Raw genomic sequence first — 20,757 nt, forward strand, 5'->3', positions numbered from 1 at the left:
CCCAAACTTCACTGAATGTCTACTCTGCTGTGTTTATATGTTATAATAACACTAACAAAAGTATTTCATCTTGTAGCGTTGTGATTTGTCCTGTGGCACATGGATTGACTTCTCTTCCTCTCCAAGCAGGACTGATGTCCAGATGGTGTGCCGCTCCATGTGTGGTCCAGTTCAGCTCTCCCTGACCATTTCATGGGCCACAAACCGACCCAGGCGTCCACGGACACTGCTTGTCTCAAACCCACCACGCACCACCCTTAACCCCTCACCCCTTACCTCCACCCTCAGCCCCCCACCTCCCTTTGCCTTACTCTCTGTTAAGCCTCAACTCACATTTTGACAATCCTTTGCCCTCCTTGAGCCCAACATGGTGGCCTGCGTTCCTGCTCTAATCTTGGTCATGATGTGTCGGGGCGTCTTGCTCTCTGTTGGAGACCCACCGCTGTCCCGTCGGGAGATCCGCATAGAGGGAGATCTAGTGCTCGGTGGTTTGTTCCCCGTCCACGAGAAAGGTGCTGGGATGGAGGAGTGCGGGCGTGTGAACGAGGACAGAGGGATCCAGAGGCTGGAGGCCATGCTGTTTGCCATAGACAGAATCAATGAGGACAAATATTTGTTGCCCGGGGTCTCTCTCGGGGTGCACATCCTGGACACCTGCTCTAGAGACACCTATGCACTGGAGCAGGTGGGTTATCACGAACACTGTACATAAACTCTGGATATGTCTCAATGGAATATGATTCCAGGCTAAATTAATTTAAATACATTTCTGTCAAGGAAATACTTTTCTCTTCTAAAGTTTATGCTGCCTGTTATCCACTTAAAACCATGTTGTGTGTAGGATGTAATCTTAGATTGGTTGATATAATCCCTAAAGCTTTTATTTGCTTAAGAAGGATGTAGTTTACTTTAAAACTCAAAAATGGCTTTTCCATATACCCTTCCTTAAGGTATATCATTGGTACTTTACCAAACTACAAGAAACCACTTTGATTTCATTGGGGTTTTTTTTTCTATTATCTGGCATGTCTGTCTACAAATATGACAGTTGCGAAAGTACTAAAATTGAAAGTAAGACTAGAACACATTCAGACTAGCACAACACTGAAATAATAGCTCAGTTAGAGCGTTTATCCTCCGAGACATTCTCCTTTTATTTAGTGTTGAGTTGTATCTTCATGTACCTGTTACCTGTGAATGCTTATTCAACGTTTTGGATACAGCACAGTTTGGATAAATTAGCTGTTTGTTCTCGTGTGCTGTTGGGCAACTTTTGCTACATTTTATATTTCAAAAATAAAAGTTGTAGTGTCAGAAGTAAAAAGTGCAATGTTTCCATTTTAAATGGAGTAACACTATCAGGTCTCATTAAAAGGTAATATTCAGGTAAAGTAAATGTACCCTGAAATTCTATTTTATCCACGATTGGTCAAGGATCTCGCCTCAAAAGATAATGACAAATTCTTGATGAGAAATAGAGTTTGAAGCTATTTGCAATGAGGGAAATGAGCCGGATATAGAAAATTTAAAAAAGCACTTTCCCTCAGGGATTGTTATCTTCAAAATAATATATTGTATCTTATTGCTGAGCTATTTAGGGGTGATGCATTCAGTGATCTTATACAATGAGCTCTTCGACTGATTGAATAAACCCTGGATTCCTGATGTTTGGTTTTTCCTAATTGTTTCTCCAAATGCTAGAAACATGTTATAATAAATGTCTTCGCTCAGGGGAGTTCATTTGCAATTTGGACCCTGTTCTGAAAACATTTATGAGCCCCTAGTGCGAAGCAAGGGGCTTTTATAGCCCTTCAAAAAGATAGAAATATTACATTATCGAAAGTCTTAGTCAGTCTTTATTTTTGTTGCATTTTTCTTAAAAAGTACATAATTCAAAGTGTGTCACAAGCTGATTAAGAATAAATATAAAACATAGACCATATGGTACCATATGTTGCATAGCATTTGATAAGAAATATCCATGTGGGTGTGTTTTCTAGGCTCTGGAGTTTGTAAGAGCCTCCCTCACCAAGGTGGACGACACAGAGTTCATCTGTCCAGATGGATCCTACGCCCTGCAGGACGACAGTCCTCTTGCAATTGCCGGCGTCATAGGTGGATCCTTCAGCAGCGTCTCAATACAGGTAACACACAGCATGCAGATACAGGAGCATCTATACAAACACATTTGACCAACATCTAACTTCTTTGGTGGCTTCTTCTCTCATCTTTTACTTAAGACCAAGTGTGCAGAAGCTGACTTCTAGTGATATGGCAGTGTGTGTGTGTGTGTGTGTGTGTGTGTGTGTGTGTGTGTGTGTGTGTGTGTGTGTGTGTGTGTGTGTGTGTGTGTGTGTGTGTGTGTGTGTGTGTGTGTGTGTGTGTGTGTGTGTGTGTGTGTGTACTTATTTCTTAGAATCAAGTTTTCCATTGGTGTGTTTTTGAGTGTGTCCCCAGCTCTTGTAGCTCTTGTCACAGAGCTAAGTAATTTGCATAGTTTAGCATAAAACCTCCTTCTTCCTTACTCCTCTGTGACTGCACAAAAGCATCCTCCTATCAGTCCTTAAATCCCTAATCTCTGCAACTGTCTCTCTGTCTTCTCTTTCTCACCCTCTCTTTTCCCTCTCTCCCTCTGCTCTTTCTCTTTTTTTCTCCTTGTGTATGTATTGTATGTATTCGGAGGCATCCCTCATGGCTATTTGGGGAGAGCTCAGCTAAGCTGACCTCAGCCCCCTTCTTCTTTTCCTCCTCCTTCTTCCTGGGGCATCCATTGTTAACACATCTGCCCTGTCTCTTGTCCTTCATCACACATAATTATCCCTTGTTTTCTAGCAGCTCATTCTCTTTGCCCTTTGTTGATGTTGCTGTTTTTTTTTACCTCGTTACGAAGGATAGCACTGTTTACGAGACCCGAACTGTGTGCTGCTTTCTGATCTCTTGCCAGTGAAGCTAATCCAGCTACTCCTTCATGCCTCTCCACTTGGCCAGTATATCTGTTGCTTCTAAATGAAGTAATAGCAAATTACTTCATGTTTAACCATGCACAACTAAACTCCAATGTTTTGAGGGCATTTACATAGCAGGCACCATTCCTACCCTCTGTTCATACACATGTGTGTATGTGTCTCCGTGTGTCTGAGGGCTTGTGTGTGACTTGCATTCCAAGCTGAAAACACACAGCAGCCCTCCACTGCACCAATTTTTTTCTCCTTCCCTTTCATTTTTTTCTCTACTCGTCTCTCATATTCAACCCATTCCTACAGTACATCTCCCTTCCCTCTCTCTCTCTCTCACATGAAGGGAGCAGCTTTCACTAACAGAGTAAACTCTCCATGTCCCTACAGACAGGCCTCTTAGGTAGCTGTAGTCATTGTTCAGTGGCAGGTAATGGAGCAATGCAGTTACATTCTGCAGTGTGACCTTCCCTGACATTTAAGTCAACTGCCATCTTAAAACCATAAAACCTGCCCGAAGTACTTTTGCCAGCCATCTGTGCGTGTTTGTGTATGTGTGTGTGTGTGTGTGTGTGTGTGTGTGTGTGTGTGTGTGTGTGTGTGTGTGTGTGTGTGTGTGTGTGTGTGTGTGTGTGTGTGTGTGTGTGTGTGTGTGTGTGTGTGCATATGTCAGTGCAGGTGTCTGTGTATGTGTCGACCTGTTCTTGTGCACATCAGTGTATGTACACAAGTGTGTTTGCTAATCTTCTGCATTATTAGTCTAATGAGATTCTGACATGTTGTCAAAACAGCTCATCAACCGAGCTATGAATGAAATATAGAAAAGCCGAGAGTGACGAGCTCTAAAAGGATTGAACTGAGGCAAGAACAGAATGCCTGTGTAGTTTCTGTTTTTTTGGTGCGTGCATGTGTGTGTGTGTGTGTGTGTGTGTGTGTGTGTGTGTGTGTGTGTGTGTGTGTGTGTGTGTGTGTGTGTGTGTGTGTGTGTGTGTGTGTGTGTGTGAACATGTATGTGCACAAAAACATGTTACCGTAACACGTATGTTTACATGTCTTTGTGCACATGAGAATGTGTAGCAATTATATTTCCACTGTTTGTGTTGGCGTCTGTAACTAAAATTGTAATGAAGAGAACATGACCAAACCCAATCAACAGTAAAAGGGAATATTATATGGACATCAGTAGACCCCAGATGATGTCCATCACTAATGCATGAGTCAGTGATTTATTGAACTTATGCGTTTGTATGTGTGCATGTGTGCATTTGTGCATGCATGCATGCACGTGTGTGTGTGTGCGTGTGTGTGTGTGTGTGTGTGTGTGGGTGGGTGTGTATGTGGGTTTGTGTGTGTGTGTGTGTGTGTGTGTGTGTGTGTGTGTGTGTGTGTGTGTCTGTGTGTGTGTGTGTGTGTGTGTGTGTGTGTGTGTGTGTGTGTGCGCGCGCTTGTGTGCGCTTGTGTGCGCTTGTGCGCATGCTATTTTGTCTTTCCTCATGTGCATATAAGCCTGCACTTGCTCCATTGTCTTTTATCTTCAAATAATCACATTATGCATGAAGCAATTCCTATCAGAAGCAACCTACTGAATATGTTTAAAAATATATATTAACTGCAATTATTTTTTGTTGGTCTTAATTCCAAGTTTTTGTCAATGTGCCAGTCATTTTTGATCAAACATGTAATTCTGACACACATGGATATCTGTTCTCCAACACAGACCAGTCAGTCAAAGGGAAAATGTAAGAAAAACCTCTAACACAACGATACCCCTGCAGTTGAAGAATGTCTTTGAATAGCTGAGGAGGAGCAGTTTTATTGCTGTTAATAATATTGTCCTTGATATGTTTTTGACATTATTCACACACATTTTCTCAGCTGGGTGACAGGGCTTAGCAGACATCTTTACTTGCCAGCTACCAAGGAGAAACTATCTTTTACAAAAGTCAATGACTATTTTTCTTCATCTCTCTTTGCCCCTTTGTACCATGTAAGAGACAGAAGCTCCCAAAAAAAAAAAAAACTGTATGGGATACCCAGTATTGATCAAACATTTTTGCTATCAACGTATAAATGTTGAAATCAGATCTGGACTTACTAATGATGATTGCACCTTTTAAGCAAACCAAGAGGTGGACACCTATCTAAGATACCAGAGAAAGGGTTCATTCTGTAGATTATAGTGTGGCTCTTAGTGAAAGAGGTCTGTTGTGTTATTGTTTTTGAGAGGCTCCACCACTTCTGCGTTTCCTCCTTTTACCCGTTCTCTGTGTGCACGGCTCCTTTCAAGGGCCCCATTTAATTAGTTGTACAGTAATTGGCTCTGTTGCTTCCACCTCTCAAAACATTTGCGTTGTAAACACTACAAGTAGCTGCTTGACTGCATTCAGTTTTGAGTTTAATGCACTTCTACACCACAGCTTATAGAAAATATATTTTTTGCCACTTTGCATACATTAATCAGAAGTTAATGGGACAAAATGTAATGAGATTCAAATTTGATTCAAATTTGAGTCACACTGCCTATCAAATTAGTGTTCACAGAAGTCAACAAAATAAACAAAATTGTGAGCAAAATCAGTCAATCAATTCAAATCTAATTCAAGCTACAGTAAATAATACGGAATAATTTAGTCTTAAATTATGGGAATCATCCTTTAAGTTCTTTTGCAGACATTGTGATAGTGTCTCAAACTAAAATGTGTTTATTCTGAAACAGAATCATTAGTATAATATTACTTTCTCATCTCCATGTGCTGAAGAATCCAGACTTAAAAAGATAGATAGAAAGCTAGCCAGTGCAACATAGATAAACGAGGAACATATAAAAGTGAAAAAGAGTTTTTAATCACTGTTATGATCAAGTAAAACAAGAGTAGCTTTAGAATTTTTCACCTGATTTGTGTGTCATTTTTTTGTATCTCTCCCCACAGGTTGCCAATCTTCTCAGGCTTTTTCAAATTCCTCAAATAAGTTATGCCTCGACCAGTGCCAAGCTCAGTGATAAGACACGCTATGATTACTTTGCCCGCACGGTGCCCCCTGATTTCTACCAGGCCAAAGCCATGGCTGAGATCCTCCGGTTCTTCAACTGGACATATGTGTCCACTGTGGCATCAGAGGGTGATTATGGTGAAACTGGTATAGAGGCGTTCGAACAAGAGGCACGGATGAGGAACATCTGTATCGCCACTTCAGAGAAGGTAAGGTATGGGATAGAATAGAATATACGTTTATTCATGCATAAATATAAGCAACAATTGCTCAAAGCTAGATACCAAAAACCCCAAGCTTTAATCAGCAGTGTCACACTGATGTATTGCCTGAAGCTGCACCACTAACAATGAATGGGGCCCTAAATTTCTGAGCCTATAAAAGTTTGTCTCCATGTCTTATCTTGTTTTACACATAAATTGAGTTTATATTACACTGGTGTTATCAGTTGTGAACCAGAAAATGAAAGCTTATCTCCAAGAACTCATTCTGGGTACTTTCACAGTCACATTTTTCATCTCATTTGCTACGGAGGCGCATGTGTGTGAGGCGGCAATACAGACAGTATGTTTTGCTTGTTTCTTCCTATGAAGGATGATGATGATTTATTATCATAAATAGGGACCACAAATCTATTTGGAAGTAGTAGGAGCATTTACAGTACATATGTCATTAAATGAATGTCCTCTTTCTGTCCAGGTTGGCCGTTCTAATGCTAAGAAATCCTATGAAGCTGTGATCCGTCAGCTCCTCCAGAAGCCCAATGCCCGTGTGGCCGTCCTCTTCCTGCGCAGCGACGATGCCAGAGAGCTGCTGGCAGCTGCTGCCAGGCTTAACACCTCCTTCATATGGGTGGCCAGCGATGGCTGGGGTGCACAGGAAAGCATTGTCAAGGGAAATGAGGTCACTGCTGAAGGAGCCATCACACTTGAGCTGGCAGCCAATCCTGTGCCAGAATTTAACCGCTACTTTCTCAGCCTGAACCCGGTCAAGAACCATCGTAATCCCTGGTACAGGGACTTCTGGGAGCAGCGGTTCCAATGCTCCTTGGGTGGTGGAGGAGCAGGAGGGGGAGGTGTTGGATTGGGAGAGACATCACTCCCGCCATGTGACATGGACTTGTCAATGGACAAGAGTAACTTTGAACCAGAATCCAAGATCATGTTTGTGGTTAATGCAGTGTACGCCATGGCTCATGCCCTCCATTATATGCAGCGGAGCCTGTGCTTAAACACCACCAAGCTGTGCGACAGCATGAAGGCATTGGATGGGCGCAGACTCTACAGGGACTACATCCTTAATGTCAGCTTCACAGGTAAGAGAGCTGGAGCGAGTGAAGAGTCCTAGATAAGGCGTTCAAGGTGGATGAAAAGTGAAAAGAAGTTAATGTTGGAGAGGAAGTTGAGGGGGACAGGGGAAAGATAGCAAGAAATAAACAGGAATGTGAGTGCTGTGCCTAGTTAACATTCATCTCATGAACAACACAGGGATGTTGTCCTTCTCCTCAGCCAAAGCAGCCAAAGCACAGAACATAAAAAGTACTGAGACAAATCCGCTTAATTGCTATGTATTGTAAGAGCCAGCCATGCCATTGACACCTATTACCCATGCGTAATTGATACGACACTACAAAGTTGCTTTGAGGAATGAGAGCTGCAGTTAATCCGTCAGCCATATTCTTCTCTCTTGAACTAATGAGATTGTGTGTGTTATAATAGCTCCTATAGCACTCTGTCTGTCAGTCTCTGCAGAGTTAGGGGAGAAGAGACAGAGGATTGGCTTGACTGACAGATGGCGTACAAAGGGAGTGTTATAAATAAACTGCTGTGTCTCGGGGACTGACACTGGTTTAGAGGTGCTTATTCCTTCACCAACCGTGACCAGGAGCAGACATCAAAAATAGCGTAACAAACAGCGCTAACATGGCAGCTTTGCCAAGAGAGGCTGGGGAGAGAGCACAAGGGATGGATGGAGAACGAAAGAATGGCATCACATATGGAGGGAGGGGAAGGAAGCTTATAGATAAGACTGACAGGCGGGCTAAAATGAGAGAGTTTGGGGTAAGGTAAAAGGGAGTTAGACAGAAAAAGAGATAAGGCGGGAAGGAGGGAAGGAACAAGGGAGCACTAAGGCAATGCAGGAGTGGGACAGCATGCGTCAGCAGAAGAAGAGGATTCTCTTTGAAATTCCCCATCTGCATTTCTGCTACAAATCAAAGGATTTGGAATATTTCTACATGAGAGGAGGGAGACAGAGAGAAGGAAAGAGAGAGGAAGAGTGTGAGTAAGATAGAGAGGGAAAGTGAGAGAGAGAGTCAAGGCAGTGTAGTCGCAGCCTCCGGTTGGAACAGATGATAACCACTCCCTTATAGGATGCATACAGAGAGGGATGGAATAAATATACAGATTCACATTTAGAAAGTTTTAAAGTGTGTGGAATAAGTTGAAGAGGCGAGGAGGTGTGAATCCCACTGTGACTTCCCTACATCTCTATGTCTGATTATCTTTCCCCCTTATATTCCCCGCTCCCACTCCCCCTCCCTTCTTTTCACTACTGATGTATGTCCATGAGGCACATGTCTTTACCCTGCGAAAAGCGTAACAGCATGCACAGGACCTTGAGTTTTTTACAGCTTAGTGTTAGTGACGATGCCGAGTGACAGCATAGCAAACAGCATTAAAATTGCATTCAAGGAATCTGCGTTGATAGGACGATGATGATGTTGAAGGTGGTGGTACAGTTAAGCTGGGAACTGTGCCATTTTCTTTGAGTTGTTTGGTTTAGTCCCAGAATGACGCACACACTGCTGCACTTATACATCTCTCCAGCCATGGTATGTAAGGAAAGGAGGTGAGGTGAGTTGAGGTTGAATGTGGGGTATAAATACTGCAGCATCACCATCCGCAGTGCTCTCAGTCTGAACTGTAGCAGACGGAAAACCAACACTGTTCAGAGCTCTCTATCTCTCTGCCATTCTCCATCTCTCACATGTTCATGCATGTTGATTATCTACTCTTTATTGCAAGTTTGATCTCATTTATATCTTAAGGCGTCTCAATAACCCTGAATTACTATCCCCTGTCCTTAACTTTACAATCATAACACAGCAGACTGTGTCTTTAACTGTGATAGGGCTGTTTTTGTTGTGTGTTACTGACAGCGTATGTGGTGCACTGAGGCAGTATGCTGTGTGGTTAGGAGCGAGTTTTCATTTGCCGTTCTCTTCATCTGGTCTCATCTCGCTAGTTGCTATGGTAATGAAGCCGACACTATTGCCAATTGTTGAAGTGATCTGGTAGATCATGGGAACTGCTCCCTACCATCTAGTAATAGACACAGGGGCACATTTGTGCATTTTTTATGAGGCCTCACTACATACCTCGAACACAAAACACACGTACGTGCACGCAAGAGACACACGTAAGTGCGTGCAAAACAGTCACCTTTTCTTTTAAAGAAGAGGCAGCTTGAAATGCCTGTTTTTATATCAGCATGAAATTGCAGACACCCTCAACCCACACACTTCTCAAAGCCATCATTCAACTACCACCCACCCACCTCCCCGATCTGCAGCAAACATATCAGTATATACACACATGCACGCAGTCTTCTGTTCAAATAGTGGTGATAGATGTGATATTCCCCCTTCTCTGCGCTTTTGTGTGTGTGTGAATGTGTGTGTGATATGTCTGTGTTAGCAGAGGCGGTGTGCCTTCAGGGCCATATTGAGCAGCGAGCTTACTGCAATGTTTAGATGCAAGAGAACAACCTCCACTCCTTCTCTCCCTCATTTTCTCGTCTCACTCCTCTGTCTCTTTGCCTCTGTCACTTTCTGTCTCTCTCTGTCGTTCTGTCTCTTTTTCTCTCACTCTTCATCACTCTATCTCTCTCTCTCTCTTTCCCTCTCTCTCTCTCTCTGTCTCCATTCTCTCTCTCTAACCCAGAAAGTGTTCTACTCTCTCTACATTCAAAAACAGCACATCCCACTCAGACTTCACAAGGTTGCTCTCCTGCCTCCACCGCCTCTCCGCGTCGGTCTGTTCCTCCACTCCTTCACTTTGCTCATACCTCCATCCATCTTTCACCTTTTCTCTATTGATTCCTCTGTGCAAAGGCTTTCCTCCGTCCACCTATATCTCTGCTGCTGTCACACCAGTTTCTTGCTTTTCCATCTTGCTATCTCCTCTCTTTTTTGTTCTTGTATTCTTCTCCCTCGTCTCCCTTGTTCATTCCTTCCTTTCTTTGCCCTTATCTTGTCTCTTGGCTCATCTTCCCTCCCAGCACCTCCTGCTTTTGGCCTGCCATTCCTTTCTTTTGTCCCCTCTATCTCACCACCTTTCTTTCAGTCAAGCCTCTGCTTTCTGCTGCTGAACCTTTCCTCCTATACATTTCTCCCCTGTTGTTCTAGACTTCCTTCTCTCCACCCTATCTGTCCTCTGTTCCCCTGAGGCCTGTTGGTCCGTGGCCCAGGCAGCGCCTTCGTCCCCAGTGAGCGAATCTACAGGGAGAACAAATATAGCTAATGTGATGTGTCTGTGTGTGCGTTTGGGACATGCGAGTGCATCCCTATGTTCATATCTGTGTATGCGCAGAGATGTGTGCCTGTGTCTCTGTGGGGCTCAGATGTGTAAGGTAATCAACCCTCTGGAGAAAGAAAAAGGGGAACAAGAAAGGTTGGCCACACCATTAGCATACAGTACCGTTCTATCTTTATATTTTACCTGGAACAGGTGTGCATTTGATCACATACCGTATATGCAATGTTTATTTTGTCACGCTTAAATTAGGATTAAATCAGGGGTTCAGGTGAATTGACAATTGGAAATACAATTCTCTTTTCCCTAGCCGACAACTAATCAACGGCCAGCTTCTGAATTTTTATTCACACACTAACACAAGGAAAAGATTTGCGCTCTCATTTTGAGTCTATATACCTCTCTCTCTCTCTCTTTCTCCCTCTCTCTCTCTCTCTCTCTCTCTCTCTCTCTCTCTCTCTCTCTCTCTCTCTCTCTCTCTCTCTCTCTCTCTCTCTCTCCACTTTTAGTTTTTTACTTATCCCTACTTATTCCTCACAAGCCCCTTTGCCTTCTCTCCCTTTCCCTGCCTTTAATACCCACAATCCCCCTTGGGCTTCGCTTTAGCCCGACATGGCCGAGAACATAATTAATTTCACAGCTTCTGAATGAAAAGCCTGTTTTCACCATGCTAGTAATTAAGCTAGAATAATAAGGTGTTAGCGGGAATGCTAAAATAGTGTCTCACAAAACTTGGAGATCTGTTTTAGTCTACGTTATAACCACAGTTTGTCTCACCTAACTTTATTTCTGTTTTTTGTACTGTTGTTTGTTTTACGTTCTGTGGCCCCAGCTGTTTGATTAATTGCATTCACACATATGAAGGGTAGGTTTTGGTTGACGATGCAATGACTCCTCTCAGATAAACAGCAGGATAATCACAGTTGGTCTAAGCTACTGGTTCTCAAACTTTGTACATAGCGTACCACCTCAGTTAAAACCAGGCTCTCTCAACTACCAACACTAAGACCAATGTTAAAACATAGTAGCAAAGGCCGACACTATTCAGCTAGAGACAGGAAGGTTTCTTTCCTAATCAGAAGATTATTTTCAAACCAATCATTTTACCTTTGCTTACTCTCTTGCAATCACAGTTTAGCTCAAACATACCAAGAGGTGTCATTGATTTCCTACCTTCCAGTTACCTTGCATTCTTAAAATGTGATTGAGACACTGTAGGTTACCTATCACAGCTAGGGTTGCAAATGGGCAGTACATTTTTGGTAAATTTCTGGATACGTATTTTAAATTATGTAAATTAATGTTTCCTTTTTTCCGCCAGAGAGAGCTTGAGTACCACCAGTGGTACAAGTACCACAGTTTGAGAACCAGGGGTCTAAGTATAGGGCATTTTGTTTGGTTGAGTCTAAAAACTCCATGATACACTTTATCCAGTGCACCTCAGCTCCACAATGGTAATGATTTGTGGTGAATGTCACTGAGAAGGCAAGGTTCACCTTTGGATGCTGGCGACGCAGAAATGGAGATTCATTCATAGCTGCAAGTAATGCTAAAGGCTGAGTCTGCTGCGGGTTAGCTGGACCCGACTGGGCCAGCAGGGAGTACTGTAGGGATGATGTCACATAGAATCATCAATCATCACTGTTTCAGGGTTGACGTTTTACAGTATGTGTTAAGACATGGCAAGAAAGCCCACAAGCTGCTGTAAGGAAGCAGTAACCCCATTCAATGCTTCAAATGATGAAATTTGATCAGTTTACGGTTCATCACACAGAAAGATGCTGTAGAAAAGTAGCTGAGGGATGAACTTCCTTTCAGCTGCTACTCTACCGGCACCACTGTGGTCGAGACTTAAATATCGCAACAGCAATTGGATGGATTGTCATGAAATTTGCTTCAGATATTTATGGATCCCAGAGAAATCCAAGGGATTTCTCTGGGAATCCTATTTAATTTGTTGATCATCTTGCTTTTCTAACCTCTGGCCTATTGAGTTAGTTATTTAATTTATCCTGTAAATTTATATATTTTAACATCTTCCCAATGCATTGGCACTACATTTTGCCATAAATACCTGCTAATAGGGCAGTGTATCGGTACTCAATACGTCAGTATCAAGTAGTATCAAAACTCCTTAAGTCAAACGATACCAGCATTTGATTCTTTTTGCATCCAGATCTAGAAAGAGTCACCAGTAACCACAAATGTCACCACAAGCGTTCTTCCATTTAATGCAACATTTGATTGGCCTGCTACTACAGCTACAACCTGTACAGTCTGAGGTATGGTGTTGAGCGAGCGAGTTCCGTGTGCCTAGATGCTTCCATTCATATGATAGGCATCTAATAAGGTAAAAAAAAAAAAATGTAAAGAACTCTGATCTCACCAGATTTTTAAATGTATCCTGGGACAGTGCTGCAGGGAGAGAGTGGTGTCCATCAGTCAAGGACCTGGGCTGCCTGTTTCAGCTCTCTGCAGTCACCAGAGGAGTCTGGTGGCCTTCGTCAGCTCTAACTTGCACCCTCATACACTTTTCCTGATAAGCTGCTCTGTCACGTCAGCAAGGTCACACGCTGGTGTTGGTTTTAGGGAAGAATCACCATACTATTGCTGACTAAATGTGATCTGTTAGAGTGAAGTCAAGGACAATACAGCACCCTCAAAACGGGTCTGTAGGCTAATGCTGTCTCTTTAGTCTGTATTACACGTAATTACCACATACACCTAATTAGGCTTCGGCACACATCTAAGGTCCTAATAAGGTGCAGTTATGATAATTAGCTTGTGGCGAAGTGTTTCTGTGAGTGTGTATGGGTGTCGAAGAGGAAGAGGCTCAGCTTTTCTTATTGCTAGAGTTATTAGCAGACTTTATTATCTGCCAACTTGCAATATAATGGATAATATATCTTCCTCGTCTGAAGATGTTATCATCATCTTATTGAAATCATTTTCATTTAGCTGTCACCTAAACATTTAGCCCCGAAATCCAGAGAAAACTTGACACTTTGAATTTCCTGTGATGGAGAGAGGAGAAAGATAGAGGGTTGTGCTGTCTCTGTGATTTATGGATTTCATAAACCCTAACCTCCTCTGCTGCCATCTGACACGCCATTCTTCTCCGAAAACGCCGCACTTTCACAACAATAGCGCAGCTTTAGCCCCGATCAGTGTTGCATGCACGTACATACACACACATACACGCCACTAACAACAGGGTCAGAGCTTTGGTTCTGACAGCACAGCCTCCCACAGTGCTCAGAGCAATACCTTAACCATCACACTGTAAAGTAAAACCTAATAGAACTTCCCCAGGCATGTGTGCACACACATCCTCACACACACACAATCTGTATTTTGATTTATTCCACTGATCCCAAGCTGTATGTTTGGCCCGTGCTTTCTTGAGTAACCAGAATGACAGAGATATGAGGAAGGCAGCACAGTATCATAAATGCTGCTGCGCACTGAAGACCGAGAGCCTTGTTAAACGTTGAAGAGTGATGCTTTATAAACCCAGTGTATGCTGCACTATCCCCAGCCACATCATCATTTGACAGGGGAGGCAGCAGCGTAGAACACTCAGCCCTGTACAGTGTGTCAGCAACACAGAGTTGATTGCACCACTGTAAAGACAGAAGTGGCACTGTAGGAGTGACATACACTTTGTCTGTGTCAGAACGACCAAATGTCAACACTGTCAGGTTCAACACTGACCGCAACACATTAAGAAGTTACTTTTTTCCCCCAGTCCATAGTTGCATTTCTCTCATGTCTTTTGTAGTTTTTTTTTAATAGTTTCTGCATTCTGCCAATTTTACAATCTCTTCTGTTCCCACATCCTTAGGGTAGATGGTAATCCTTTCATAACAACTTGTATACAAACCAATTTGGCAGTTTTAGTAGTGTACCTCCCTCACAGAGACCCAGAGGCTAATTCTATCAATGTGTGGGTAGCTATAGCACTGTCCAGGGATTCAGTCTTCTGCCTTCATGCCTATATAACTTTATTGGCAGTTTGTTAATGATGCATTTGGTTATAAACTTTGTCTGATCGGAATTTGGAGCAGTGTTTTTGTCCCTAGGTGACCTCAGGGAAGGATGGAAGGCCATTGATGCACACAGACATCACCAGGCAAACCAGGCATTTATAGCCTCTTAGCAAATACTTTGGTAACTGCCTGGTCTTTAGTAGTGAAAACACTATTGTAATGCCTTTCGCTGTCTTTTCTGGACTCCTATGGCTTAACTGACCATGGCTTATTGTCTCTGCCCTCACTGTTGCTTCTAAGAGGCATCAATGAAACATCAATGGGATGAATGTTTGCGATTGTTTGGCTTTAATCTCTTCTTTCCACTCGTCTTATCACTTTCTTTTCCACTCTTTGTCTCCTCTCACCCCCTGCAGCTCCTTTCTCTCCTCCAGGCAGTGAGACAGTAGTGAAGTTTGATTCCCAGGGGGATGGCGTGGGCCGATACAACATCTTCAGCTACCAGCGCTCTGCCGATCGTTACAGTTATGTGCCAGTAGGTGACTGGGCGGAGAGTCTGACTCTAAGTAACGACCTGATTCACTGGCCCAAAGAAGTGGTGCCCACCTCGCAGTGCAGCGACCCATGTGAACGCAATGAGATGAAGAAAATGCAGGCAGGTAGGAGACTGAATTTCAACAATGTTCTTTTTTGTCAAAGTGACATACCATCCCAAGCAGCAGCGGTGTCTCTTGAAAAATCTCCAACTGTCACATTCTTCTGTTTATATTCCTGTTACATTCCCCAGGTGAGTACTGCTGCTGGATCTGTACAGCCTGTGAGCCTCATGAATACTTGGCTGATGAGTTCACCTGCTCGCCCTGTGCTCCTGGCCAGTGGCCTACTGATGACCTGACAGCCTGTTACGACCTTCCTGAGGACTATATTATGTGGGAAGATGCCTGGGCCATTGGTCCAATCACCATCGCTTGTGTAGGGTGAGTGATAAAAGGCTGTCAACATGATGTCAGTTTCTATATGCTGGCATGGATGAAAGATGTCTGTCAAAATGATCAGTGCTCTGCTTTTAAATAGCTTGCAGGGTGCCACATTTTCTAGCCCTTTTCAAAACCAAAAACACAATAGAAAAAGTGTAAGCACATGGATAAAACAGTGTGCTCATCTGCTTAAGCTGCAACTGTTGGCATGTCCAGCTAACTTACTTTCATACTTTCAAGGCCATTGAGCATATCATTAGCATACTACATTAGATTGTGGTGTTAGAGGTTACATTTTAAAATGCCTGTCCATGAACAGCACATCCACTCTATAACATGTTCCTACTATGTAGAAACCAGTCGTGGATACCCAAGATGTCATTATGCCAAACACATCAGTTAGTCCTCATCACAGAAGTATTTTCTCTACACATCACACACTTTTCCTTAGCATATAAATACCAGGGCTACAGTAGCTTTACACTGCATTACAGGAACAATTCTGCTACTTTACTTTTATGTTTTCTCGGAGGATAGGAAATTTGAGCGGTAAATGTAAACTGCATGTGGGCCAATGCGAGAAAGGAAAGCATGTCAAGCGTAGCAACAGTAACTAATGGGGTTGCGGCTTAGCAAACCTATACCTAAACATGCATTATTTATTATTTTCTGATGATTCTGTTATAGTTTGTTATATATAGAGTTCATCCCAAATCTTGTAATAGCATATATGCACCAATCAAAACTTCAGTTTGGCTTCCTCCCTGTCCAAAGGTTCATGTGTACCGGTCTCGTGTTCTGGGTGTTTATCCGACACAACCACACACCGCTGGTGAAAGCTTCAGGCAGAGAGTTATGTTACATCCTACTTTCTGGAGTCTTCATGTCCTACGCCATGACTTTCCTCTTCCTGGCTAAACCCTCTCCTGCCATCTGTGCCCTGCGGCGCCTCGGCCTGGGAACGTCATTCGCAGTCTGCTACTCCGCCCTTCTCACCAAAACTAACAGAATTGCCAGGATTTTCAGTGGCGTGAAAGATGGAGCGGGCGCAGTAAGGCCACGCTTCATTAGCCCGTCCTCTCAGGTGAGTGATTGCAGCAACAAGACCATTCATCTGCATCAGTCAGATGGATGGATGGACAAACAGTGGATCTTGATGACCTAACCTAATCTTCTCCTCCATTCTTTTTCAGGTGTTCATCTGTCTGAGTTTAATCTCCGTCCAGTTAGTGATGGTGTCAGTGTGGCTGCTGCTGGAAGTTCCTGGGACGCGTCGTTTCACGTTGCCAGAGCGACGGCAGACTGTCATCCTCAAGTGCAATGTACGCGACTCCAGCATGCTGCTGTCACTGGGATATGATGTTCTCCTGGTCATCCTGTGTACTGTGTAAGTGTGTCATAGCTGGTACAGTTTGCCATGACAGTTAAATAAAATGTTTAATCATGTAAAATGCCTCATGTTATCCATCCTGAGCACTTTCTTCACTGTGTTTTGGTGCTATGTCTTCATGCACACCTTCTCAACAATTGGGCTAGGCTCTTAGATAATTTTTTCTTTAAATTTCTAGAGTTTTATTTTCATATCAACTATAGTTTCAATAACACCCACTAAGGGTATTCATTTACTCGAGATGGTGTCTATCTAATCGGAAATATGATTATCTCCCTCTAGGTATGCCTTCAAGACCAGGAAGTGCCCTGAGAACTTCAACGAGGCCAAGTTTATTGGATTCACTATGTACACCACCTGCATAATTTGGCTGGCCTTTCTTCCCATCTTCTATGTTACATCCAGTGACTACAGGGTATCTTCTAGAACACACGAACGCGCAAATACTTGTCTCTGCATTGACCTACATTAATTTCCTGTTGAGAATCCTTGATTCTAACTAACTGTTACATAACCCCAACCCAACTAAATGTAACTTTAATGGATCTTAATGGAAGTTTGACATTTCAGCAAATGTGCTTATTCACATACTTGCCAAGAGTTAGACTTGAAGATTGATACCACTCTCATGTCTGTGTACTAAATATGAAGCCACTGTCAGGAGCTGACTACTTTACTGTAGCTTAGCATAAAAGCAATAAACAGGGGGAAACAGCTAGCCTAGATCCATCCAAAGATAACAGAATCCACCCACTAGCACTAATCAATATGTTGTTTCTTGTGTGTTTAATCCATACAAAACCAGAAGTGTACAGGCTGTCGCTTCATATTTACCATACAAACATGAATAATATCAATCTTATCATCTAACTCTCGGCAAGAAAGTGTATGTGCCGAAATGTCGAATTATTCCTTTAAAAAAAAAAATGTTTGGCCCCTCAACATGATAAATACAAGCACATGGGTCACAAAACAGTGACAACACAGACAAACTATTTCTAATCCTGTTGGCAAATGTCCCAACTCTGCAGTATTAGCATAACAAACAGACAGGCTCTGTCAAACTGCTGACACATGTCCAGATTTAACAGCAAAGGGAAGTGAGTGTTCACCTGATCCATACAGATCTTAAGCACACACGCACCCACCTTAAGCACACGCTTACGCAAACACACACACTGTGCACTGTATCAAAGGGCATAAGAGAGGAGTGCTGATGCCAGGGCTGCTCATTTGATCCCTATAAAAAAAAATCTCTCTCTCTCTTTCTCTCTCTTTCTCTCCCTCCCTCTCTCTCTCTCTCTCTCTCTCTCTGGAAATAAGCATTCCTTGGCCTTGTAATCTGACTTTAAGATTAGTCAGGTAGAAGCACAACATCACCAACATGCACAACCACCCACTCATACACACACTCAAGTACACACACACACACACACACACACACATACACACACACACTCATACACACTCAAGTACACACACACACACACACACACACACACACACACACACACACACACAGAGGAGGTCAATGGGTTGACTAATGTGCTTCTCTGTACAGTAGTGGGGTTCTTCTGTGAGTTGCTGTTATTCAACCTTCTAACACTTTTCTGCCACACAAGGACACAACAATAATATGGCAGCCTGAAAGGGACATACAGCCTACAACTCTCCATTATCCCCATTCGGATTGTATTCATTTTGTACAAATAATCACAGAGAATGAAGTTAAAGCAACCACTGAGAGACTGTTAAGTTTGGCCTCTGTTGATTAAGTCTTTTATTGATCCATTCTGTAATTATTATCCTCTGAACTGTTGCACGGTAACAGAGTCTGCCTATAAACAGTTATACTCTCATTTAATAGGCCTCATTGGCTCTGTGTACATACAGAGATTGGTTAATTACTTTAGGCAATTTTATGCTTTAAATTTATCTATCCAATGAATTATTGTTTTATTTTCTGTTAAGCACTTTACAATACTCGTTCAAAAATTGCCTTTGAAAAAGGTTCACTATAATAGATTATGATCATCCAATTAGCTCGTAATGGCAATTACTTTGTACTACATTAGCATTAGATATATCCATCAAAGTCAGGCTACTTATCACTGTCTCCTCCTTTATTCTCTGCAGGTTCAGACCACTACCATGTGTATCTCAGTCAGCCTGAGCGGCTTTGTGGTCCTGGGCTGTATGTTTGCTCCCAAGGTCCATATCATCATGTTCCAGCCCCAGAAGAATGTGACCAGCCACAGGCTTAACCTCAATCGTTTCAGTGTCAGTGGGGCTGCCACCACATACGCATCGCATGGTAGGTTACATGCAGTTACCTCATTTTTTTTAGAGAAAGTGGTTTAGAGCAGCACTCCTTTGCTCTTTTAGTACCATACCTCTGTCAAATCGATGTTTTTAGCATTCAATATTCAGCACAACGGACAGCTCTGTGTTCAACTTTTGCTATAGGGGATACAAAATCTTGAATTATGGACTATCTAGGTGTTTGTTTTCCATACTCTCATGTATTTCGATCTGATAGCATACAACTTAGTTATAATGATGCTATGTTCCAAGCCAGAAACATCTCTCAATAAGGACTACTGTTACTCCAAAAGTAAGCTAGTTGATTGCAAAGAATGGCATCCTAGATGCTGAGATACAAGCATGTCCCAAAGAAGGGACTGGAATTTATTAACTATTTCAAGGTTTTATGATATATATGCAGCAAATGTAACACACTTTGCACCCCAGAACAAATGTAAAGCTACAGTACTCAGTTTAGCTTCACAAAAAAAAAGAAAATAAAAAAGTTTTGCAATCACATGCAAGTTTTCCTTGTAAATTGACATTGATATTACATTAATTACCATTAAGTCTGCAAACCACTACTGATGTCATGTTGGCTAATTTCTGTAACAATCTTCAGTTAATTTGCCTATAAGGGCAACGCTCTTTATAAAGTGTCTAGACCTCCATCACTATTATGATTATTGGATATCTTTTGTAACTTTTGTGTAATATGGCATAAAGTGATCAATATATTGCCTTATTGCTAGTTTTAAGAAAAGGTTTTTCATCCATTTTGGCAGAAAAAATCATCAACTGAGCAAGGCTTTTATGAATGAATACATGCACAAATCCAATGTCTAAGAATTCTTGATTTCTGTTTTTCTACATAATTATCTTCTCTCTCATTCCATCTCTTTTTCCAGCTTCTGTCAGCGCCCACCACGTCCCAACCGTGTGCAACGGGAGAGAAATTGTCGACTCCACTACTTCCTCTCTGTGACCACGTCCAGTCCACTCTCTAAATCTGCCCCTCCGACTGTTAGCCAATTCATGAACGTTATGCCCTTCGACCATCATTCACCACCCCATACACACACTATATACACTCACGCAACACACACATAAACATATACGCACACTCAAATACACGCACAAACAAACAACCTTCCTTGTGGACTAGAACTGTATTGTTTCAAAAATGTAGAAAGTGTGTAACTATAATTAAATTATTTTCTAGGGATGTACATAAATGGAATCGACATTGTTGTAAGTAGAGAAACAAAAGCACAAAAAAAAATTTTTAGGAGGAATTTTTGGAGCCTTTGTTTTGATAGATTTGTTATGACGCGGTGTAAATAGACATGTGCTTAATCATGGTAGGAGGGTGTGTGTCCCTCAGTCTGGATGCACATTTGTGGCTCTGCTTGCCTCACCTGCAATATACCACAGACTTTTTATTCTCATGCTTTTTTGTAGGTCTCATTGTAATAACCAATTATGTATGCATTTCTATTGTGTATCTGTACATTTGTATATTATACTACTGATGGTTCAAACAGCACAATGTTGACAGTCTTGTACCAGTAGAATGAATGTGAACAAGAGCAAAAATGTGATGGTAAAGGATGGCTG

General features: G+C 42.3%; 1 protein-coding gene across 1 annotated transcript; it reads left to right on the top strand.

The window, feature by feature from the left end:
* Window positions 1-505: 505 nt before the first annotated feature.
* On the top strand, window positions 506-20,125 carry grm3 (glutamate receptor, metabotropic 3; the record flags this gene model as incomplete). Its single annotated transcript, XM_083916115.1, has 11 exons — window positions 506-685; window positions 2,001-2,144; window positions 5,885-6,154; window positions 6,645-7,260; window positions 14,886-15,128; window positions 15,257-15,446; window positions 16,221-16,530; window positions 16,640-16,833; window positions 17,119-17,251; window positions 18,973-19,154; window positions 20,059-20,125. The coding sequence occupies exons 1-11, from the start codon at window positions 521-523 to the stop codon at window positions 20,123-20,125; spliced, it is 2,514 nt and encodes an 837-aa protein (XP_083772241.1). The 5' UTR covers window positions 506-520.
* Window positions 20,126-20,757: the final 632 nt, after the last annotated feature.

Source organism: Echiichthys vipera (assembly GCF_963691815.1).
Source record: "Echiichthys vipera genome assembly, chromosome: 7".
Taxonomy (NCBI): domain Eukaryota; kingdom Metazoa; phylum Chordata; class Actinopteri; order Perciformes; family Trachinidae; genus Echiichthys; species Echiichthys vipera.